This window comes from Quercus suber, unplaced genomic scaffold (assembly GCF_002906115.3).
Source record: "Quercus suber isolate HL8 unplaced genomic scaffold, Cork oak 2.0 scaffold_104, whole genome shotgun sequence".
NCBI lineage: Eukaryota > Viridiplantae > Streptophyta > Magnoliopsida > Fagales > Fagaceae > Quercus > Quercus suber.
This window is the reverse complement of record NW_027069569.1, coordinates 49062-58342: the sequence shown is the minus strand read 5'-3', so window position 1 is coordinate 58342 and position 9281 is coordinate 49062. Positions and strand designations below refer to the sequence as shown.

General features: G+C 36.3%; 1 protein-coding gene across 1 annotated transcript; it reads right to left on the bottom strand.

Annotated features, from left to right (window-relative positions):
• Positions 1–1718: 1718 nt before the first annotated feature.
• LOC136068201 (secreted RxLR effector protein 161-like) lies at positions 1719–2345 on the bottom strand. The gene has a single exon (XM_065775042.1). It carries the CDS (start codon positions 2343–2345, stop codon positions 1719–1721), a length of 627 nt encoding a protein of 208 aa, XP_065631114.1.
• Between the last annotated feature and the right edge of the window lie 6936 nt (positions 2346–9281).

The window sequence follows — 9281 nt, the reverse complement described above, 5'->3', positions numbered from 1 at the left end:
TACCTTTTTGTGGAAGATTTGAGAGAAGATGATGTAGAAATGAAGGATTTTCACAAAAAAATTTGGAGTGTTTGTGAGAGTAAAATGAGGAAGACAATGAACAGTCACAAATGGTACAAGGGAAAGAAAAAATTGTCTAGAAAACGCAAAACATGCGTTTTTCGCGACTGGATCAAGTCACCAGGTTAAGTCGCGAAACATTGTGAAGAGAAGAAACTTGAGAAATTTCTCTAAGTGTTTTTCGCGACTGGGAGGTCTACCCGCGAGATAGTCGCGATATGAGCCGTGAAATTCTCTGAGTACTTCTCGCGACTGGACCTTCCACCCGCGAACCAGTCGCCAAACTGACCCACGAAAACACGAAAACTCAAATTTTGGAAAAATTTTCTAAGTCTTTTTTGTGATTAGGGCATTTACTCGCTAGTTAATCGCGAAAAGTCTCTGAGTGATCTCGCAACTGGGACATGCGACTGGGCCAACTCACGACTTAGTCGCCAAAACAGGGCAACACTGTTTTTGAAATTTTTGACATTTTTGTAAAAACAAAGTACTTTCCAAAAACAAATCAAAATACTCAAAAATCTTTTTGTATTTGATCAACAAAGATTGAGCATATGAGAACACATTTAATCGAGTACAATCACACAAATGAATAAGACATTCATTGAACATAGACTTGTGTGTTGTGTGTGGATATCAAAAATGAGATAGTCCTTAGTTCAATGTGAAGCTTCAATGATCAATTCAATCAAGGCATACACAACTAGCACTAGATAATGTGATCTATCTCAATTACAGAAACAAGCATATATGACCTCCCACAAGTACTTGATAACAATTCTTTGAAGCTTTACATTTGGCTCCATATTTAACATATCATTTGCAATTTTTGAGCAAAGAAAATCTCATTGAGAGATAGATGCCTGAAAGTTTTGATATTTTAATTGATGTGTTAGCCTTTGGCTTTTTGGGCATCATTCATATATTTTATTTTGGTCACTTTCCCTTTTTTCTAGTCGAATACTAGTTTGTGCGATAGGCGTTTGTAGCTCTATATCTCTTTTCATTTGGAGATTTACATTTAGAGAGCTCTTTTAAGCAAAAAATAAAAAGTGGGAAGATATATAAGCATGAGTTTATGCATGTCTCAAGATCAACAAAATCATTCACTAATCATTCATGACAAGGTTGAAGATCTATTTACAACAGTCACATAGATTTCAGAATTTCTTCCACAATAATATGAGTGCATGAAAGACAAGCTAAGTTCGTTGAATGCACAAAGCCATACGTACAAAGGTACAAGGCAAAACATGCTTTGAGACAAAAACTCAACAAAGTGATCAAACCTTTTGGATTTTTGACACAAAAACATTAAAAAAAAAAACAAACAAACAAAAAAAAAAAAATCAGACAAACAAAAGACCCACTCAACAAACCAAAAATGTCATGAAAGATTGAGTTTAAGGAATGATATCGACACCAATTGTCTTGCGCAAGGATTCAAACCTAGGGCCATCAAGAGGTTTGGTGAATATGTCTGCCTTTTGATTATCAGTGTTGATGAATTCTAGACATACTATCTTGTCCTCTACCAAGTCCCGAATGAAGTGATAGCGGATCTCGATATGCTTTGATTTGGAGTGTTGAACTGGATTCTTTGACAGGTTTATGGCACTAGTGTTATCACAGAACACGCACATAGTGTCTTGAGAAATTCAATAGTCATGCAATAGCTTTCTCATCCATAATAATTGTGCACAACAACTTCCTGCTGCAATGTATTCAACTTCTGCCGTTGACAGAGATACTGAATTTTGCTTTTTGCTCATCCATGAAACCAGGTTATTTCCAAGATAGAAGCACCCACCAGAAGTACTCTTCCTATCATCAATGCACCCTGCCCAGTCAGCATCTGAATATCTCGCTAAACACTCATTCAAATCTTTTGTATACCAAATTCCATAGTCAGATGTGCCATTTACATAGCAAATGATTCGCTTAACTGCTGTTAAATGGGATTCTTTAGGAGCAGCTTGAAACCTTGCACATACTCCGACACTGAATGCAATAACTGGCCTACTTGCTGTGAGATAGAGAAGACTGCCAATCGTACTCCGATAAAGGGTTGGATCAACGTCAACACCGGCTGCATCTATGCTCAACTTTGCCGAGGAACTCATAGGAGTAGAGGTGTGTTTCTTGGAGTCCAGACCAAATCTTTTGACAAGATTTTTGGCATACTTCTCTTGAGAAATAAATATACCATCTCTTCGTTGGTTCACTTGAAGCCCAAGGAAGTAGTTCAACTCTTCCACCATGCTCATTTCAAATTCCCTCTTCATTTCTTCCAAGAACTCGTAAGCAAGTTGATCAATTGTGGATCCAAAAACAATATCATCCACGTACACTTAAGCGACAAGAAGGAATTTTTCATCTCTTTTAACAAACAATGTGCGATCTGCTTGACCTCTCTTGAACCCACGATCCAATAGGTAAGTAGTGAGACGATCATACCATGCTCTTAGTGTCTGCTTCAACCTATACAAAACTTTCTTCAATCTTAGTACATGACTCAGAAAGTGAGGATCTTCAAACCCTTTTGGTTGTTCAACGAAAACTTCTTCATTAAGAAGGCCATTTAAGAAGGCACTTTTTACATCCATTTGATACAACTTGAAATCCATGATGCATGCTATGGATAAGAGAATCCGAATGGACTCTAATCTTGCTACCGGAGCAAATGATTCATCAAAATCTATGCCTTCCACCTGAGTATACCCTTGAGCCACCAATCTAGACTTATTTCGGATAACTTCACCATCTTCATCTGTTTTGGTCTTAAAAATCCACTTGGTGCCAATCACATGTGTATCTTTAGGCCTTGGAACCAATTCCCATACATCATTTCTAACAAATTGGTGTAGTTCCTGGTGCATAGACTCTACCCAATTCTCATCTTTTAGTGCTTCTTCTACCTTTTTAGGTTCAAATTGAGTAAGATAGCAGTTGTATGTTACATGGTTAGCAGTATACTTTGGCCCTTTTCTCAAACGAAGTCCCTCGTTCACATCCCCAATAATATTACTTGATGGGTGATTGAGAGTCACTCTTGATGAAGGTTTCTTGGTAGTTGAGAGTTCCTCATCACGAGAAATTGGGATTTGAACTTCTGGAGGAGTGAGAGGACTTGAGACTTCTTGTGTTGATCTAGTCTCTCTTCTTGATCTAGAAGGTGTGGACTCCTTTTCAGGTGTTACTTTCTCAGCATCATCACTTAGAGGCATGTCATCAACATCCTCATTTTTCTTGAGGTTGAGCCCCTTTCCATCATCCTCAATATCCTTTTCAGATATGGTGTCGTCTATGACCACATTGATTGACTCCATTATTGTCTTAGTGCGCTTGTTGTACACTCTATAAGCTCGGCTATTTGTGGAGTATCCTAGGAATATTCCCTCATCACTCTTAGCATCAAATTTTTCCAGATTTTTCCTGTCATTTAGAATGTAGCATGTGCTCCCAAATACTCTGAAATACTTCACCTTGGGTTTCTTTTCTCTCCATATTTCGTATGACGTCTTCTTTGTCCCTGCTCGGAAATAAATTCTGTTACAAATGTGACAAGATGTGTTCACAGCTTCAGCCCAGAACCTTTGAGGTATGTTTTTGTTGAGTAGCATGACTCTAGCCATCTCTTGGATCACCCGGTTCTTTCTTTCAACCACCCCATTTTGTTATAGAGTCTTTGGAGCTGAAAATTCCTTCTTGATACCATGCTCTTCACAAAACGACTCAAATTTAGCATTCTCGAATTCCTTCCCATGATCACTTCTGATTTTGACTATGGGAACTCCTTTTTCATTCTGCAGTCGCTTGCATAATCTTTGCATTTTATCACATGCTTCAGATTTCTCTCTAAGGAATTTCACCCAAAAGTACCTTGAGAAATCATCAACTATCACCATAATGTATCTCTTTCCTCTTAGGCTTTCAGTTCTTGTAGGCCCCATTAGATCAACGTGAAGAAATTCCAAACACCGTGAGGTAGCAATCACATTCACCTTGTGATGGTTTGGTTTTGTTTGTTTCCCCATTTGACATGCTCCACATATAGTCTTTTCCACCTTTCCAAACTTTGGAAGTCCTTCAACTGCCTCAAGTTTGGAGACTTTACATACTTGTTTGAAGTTTGCATGTCCAAACTTGTGATGCCAAAGTTTCAGCATATCAATACGAGCACTTCTACATGAGATAGGTGCCGTAGGAACTACTCCATAGCAGTTATCAATAGTCCTATTTCCTTCCAATACTTGAATCCCTTTTTCATCGATGATTATGCACCCCTTCTTTGAGAATTGGACAAGGAACTCTTCATTACATATTTGAGTAATGCTTAAGAGATTTGCTTTCAATCCTTTGATGTATAGCACTTCTTTTAGTAAAGGTAATCCCGGTATTTCAACCGTTTCTTTCCCGAGAACTTGAGCATGACTCCCATCACCAAAAGTCACATAATCACATGCTTTCTCTTTGAGAGTCTTAAACAGTGATTTATCTCCTGTCACATGACGAGAACATCCACTATCAAGATACCATAAGCACGAGTTAAATACCTTCAATGAGGTGTGCACAAACATACAAGCATGAGACAGGCATTCTTGACCATCAAACAAAAATTCATTGTTACTTTCCATGCTTTTTCCAGATTGAATTTTCTTTTTCAGATTATCAACCTTTTCATGCAATGTTCTATTTCTTCTCTTGTATTTCTCAATCAAAGAATTAGACTCACATAGACTATTGTGTAGAATGTGGCTCTTATTTTCAAAGTATTTCAGCAAGTGAATGAACATCCTAGCATGTTTTCTGGATTCAATTAGCTCTAAAAGTTCATTTTTAGAATATCCTTCAAACATACTCATAGAGTCATTATCACAAACACTTAAACCACAATTCAGCATGACTCTTTTTACAGCAGCATCTATAGCCAAGGGGTCTAGGATCGCACTCAGGTAATCAAACTACAAAGAATGCACCCGCTTTGATACCAAGTGAAAGTTCAATATGGGTATGAAACACCCTTGAACGTTTAGACCCCAAATTATAAAAATACCAATTCAAGCTTTATATCAAACAATTAGTGTGCAGAATATGATAATAAGCCAATAACAGAATTGATAGACAATCTAAGTCAAATATAAACACATCCACAGCAATAAATATAAGGCAAAGATAAATGGAAGAATGATGCAAACACACGGACAACACACGATGTGTTATCGAAGAGGAAACCGAAGTCCTCAGCGTAAAACCTCTCCGCCGCCCTCCAAGCGGTGATAAAATCCACTAAAGAATGTAGTTGGGATACATGAACAGCAGAAGACCCTCCAAGCCTAATCTACCTAGGTACCTAAGCCCTCCAAGCTTTTTGCTCCAATGAGGTTGCGCCGAACCTATTTCTTCTTTACCTTATCGGATTCCGCTACTTGACCATAGCATCAACCAATGTATATTGGTTCCTTCCAAACTGCTTCCCTCAGCATCAAATAAACCTTCTCACAGACGTGGGTGTGGTGAGATAAAGATTTGGTAAAAGACCTCTCAGGGGTATGACAATAGAGAGGAAGAGAGTAGAGGAATTTGTCGAGTTTCTTAGATGAAGATTGAGGATGAGGCAATCTTATTTTTCTCTAGGGTTTTCTCTCACAAAATTCTCTCTAGAAGCTCTACACATTTAGTGGGTATAAGGGTCTATATATAGTGAGGTGGTATGAGAATACGAAGAGACACATTTTTGCCAAACAAGGTAAATTGGCAGCCTGGTCTCGCAGCTTGTCCAAGTCGCGAAATCAAGTCGCGACGTAATGACCTGGCCAGCCTAGGACTTTTGTCCTATAGTGCGACAGCTGGCGCGACCCTTTAGCTTCCCTGCGTGCATCTCACGTGCCTGAAGTTGGCGACTTGCAGCCGCGAGCCACCCGCGAGTCCTAGCCGCGAAGCTTTGCTTCTTTGCACATACTTGAGCTTTTCTTCACAACTTCTCACACACTACCCTTACAATAATATCACCTAAATACAGGATTACTAAGTGCTTAATTTACAAGCAAATTGGCACGGAATAAAGCTAACACGATGGTTGATAATTTTCAACCTTACAAAAGGAAAGCAGTCTACCTTACAAGCGACTGCAAGAGCCTCTGGAAGACTGAAGAGTTCTAAGAAAGAATTTAGCCTCTGCATGTGCAGCTAAATTAGTCTCTCCTGACCCAAAGAAAAATACAACCAGCAAAAAATTCTCTAAAAACATAGAATATTACTAATAATGTTGCAAATGGAGTCGAAGCAAGACTTGGCATCACCCTCAACAATATGGCTCCATCTTTCAAATTTCAATTTTTGCTAGTAGCACAGTCCATAGGATGGCAGTAGCTTTAGCTTGGAGGGTGTTCTTGACCAGACTTTGATGACAGTGCCATTATCATCTCTTGGAACGGCTGCTAGAACTGTGAGGGATTTTGTCGTAGCTGCATCAACGTTAATCTTGATCCAACCATGTGGGGTAGGTTGCCATTAATTTGCTGGAAACCACAATGGGATTAACTGAGTGAAGGAGTACCTGTTCTGTTGAATGAGATTAACCGAGTCCACAATATCAGCAGACTTATTTTTGAACCTCAACTTGTTGGACATATGTTTCACTATTCAATAGACTTTTATTTTTTCAAATATCGCTGAATTAAGTTTTCTCCTTACATCTACTGGCCTGTATGCACGTCCTCATGAGTCATGCCTATGCTTAGAGACTATTTTATTTTTTCCCTAAAGTTTAATAATTTTCATTCATCCTTTTTTTTTTTTTTTTGAAAACAATAATTTTCATTCATCATAATTTAGAGTTGCCCAAGCTGAACCCGCTATCCAAGCTGAACCTGTCGTCACTCCAACTAATGCTGAGGCATTTCCACCTAAACCTAATGATAAAACCAAGGTGAGTGAGATAGTTACTGATTGTGGTATTAATAGGAAAAAGTCTACTACTTGGGATCATTTTGAAAAAATAAAGATTAGTGAGAGTCAATTTAAGGCTATTTGCCATTATTGCCAAAAAAACTTAACGTGCTAATCGTAAGGATCATGGTACTTCTAATTTATTGAATCATACCCCAAACTGTGTTAAGAACCCCAGTAGAGTTTCACGTAAAGGGCAACAAACCTTAGCATTTAAACCCAAAATGAATGGGGAGGAAGGGTTACGGCTTGTACCAACAACCTTTACTGTTGAGGATTCTAGGAAAGCACTTACTGAAATGATTATAATAGATGAGTTGTCTTTTAGGTTTGTTGAAGGGTATGAGTTTCAAAGATATTCAACAACCTTACAACCTAAGTTGCAAATTAGGTATATCCCATCTCGTCAAACTGTGACTAAGGATGTGACTGGCATTTATGGTGATGAGAGAAGGAAACTAAGGGACGTGATTGGCATTTAGGGATATCACAATTGCTGAAGTATCAATTATTTACGAATCAAAGTAAAATATAACAAAGTTGTAAAAGTATTATGAAAATGTTGTGTTATTCTTTGTGTTTCTAGAATTTTTTTTTATTAGTCAATTTTTGTTAAGCCAAATTCACAGTTTCACATATAGTTTTCTTGGGTTGAATTTTTGTATTTTGTTTTGTATTTTTTTTTTCTTTATGCACCATTTTAAGTAAAAACACATAGTTTTATACTCACACAAAAAAAAAAAAAAAAAAAAAAATTTTGTTTTGTATTTTTTTTTTCTTTATGCACCATTTTAAGTAAAAACACATAGTTTTATACTCACACAAAAAAAAAAAAAAAAAAAAAGAGAAAAAACTTAGGATTAAAATAATTTTCATCCTTTATGTTTTGGGTAGTTCACAATTTCTCTTTAAACTTTAAAATCAGGCAATTTCCCCCTTAATATTTTGGAATTATGTTGTATTGTTATCCTCTCAATTAAATTCTAATAAAAGGTTATGATTCTTAAAAAAATTGCAATGTGTAATGGCTATAATACTCCCACTAAATTTTAACTTTCAAAAAATTTTATTCACATATTTTGAGTTTTAGATGGTAGTAATGCTTAAAAAGTTTGAATGGTAATATAAGGTATTTTATTTGTTACCTAGAAATCAACTTCCTTACTATTATATTTTACAATTTTTTTTAATGAATTTTAAGTTGCTTGTGATAATCAATTGTCAAATGTGGAATATTATTAATCTATACATAATTAAAGTGAAAGTTCAACAGTTAAGTTAATCCACGTTAATTTTATGCTTTTCTTAAATTATATTCTCAATTTACTCAAATCTTATATCAAGTATCTGTATAATTTTTAATACTTCTAATTTGCTTATATGTAAAGGGTCTAGTTAACACCCATATAACAAGTTGTCAAAAATATTAGTTATTTTTTTTTTCTTTTTGCATAATTTTTTATTTATTTTAAATATAGCCTATAGGGGCATTGGATAACTTTTCTCATATGTTAAAACTACTTTCAACCTAATTAATGTTACTTCTAATTTCAAAATTCTGTGACATTTCTAGGATTTAACTCAAAGTACAAAGACTAACTTCAGTGGGAAATTTATTGAACAATACCATATTCTTCAATGGGATGATTAAATTAAATCTTTATAAACGATAAAGTATAAAATGATCACTATTCTTGTAACACCAATGCATTTTAACATATTAGAAGATAGTGGCATAGAATGAACTTTGAAGTCAAATTATAGCGTGTTGTACCTTACACGGGGTATGTTTTTAATCCTAGTGGCTCTTATCTTGATAGATAGGAAGCTCTTCAAATGCAAATGGAAGTAGAGATTTGGTACCTGACATCAAAGCAATGTTTGAAAGTTCGAAGCATCAATTCTCAATTGGGGGTATGATCATTGTTCCAGATCACCTTTGCAAAGTGGATGAGCAAGCCTTCACTCCTCTGCTTATTTCGGTTGGCCCTATTCATTGCTCCAATGCAAAATTACAAACCATGAAAAAGTGTAAAGTACGGTTTTGTGAGTGTTTAATTCAACGGACTAAGATAGACTTGAAGAATTTAGTAGAGAGAATAAGAGCGAGGGAAAAAGAAATTCGCTCTTACTATGCAAAGTCTGTTGTGTCCTGCAAAAGCAGTGATGATTTTGTGACAATGATCCTGGTGGATGGGATGTTCCTTCTTGTGTACGTCTTGATATCTTACTCAAATTTGTTTGAGGACAATCCTACAATCAGGATACCA

What these genes read in the sequence shown, in the direction of transcription:
- LOC136068201 (XM_065775042.1), bottom strand. Translation starts at nt 2,345, where the DNA reads ATGAAGAGGGAATTTGAAATGAGCATGGTGGAAGAGTTGAACTACTTC.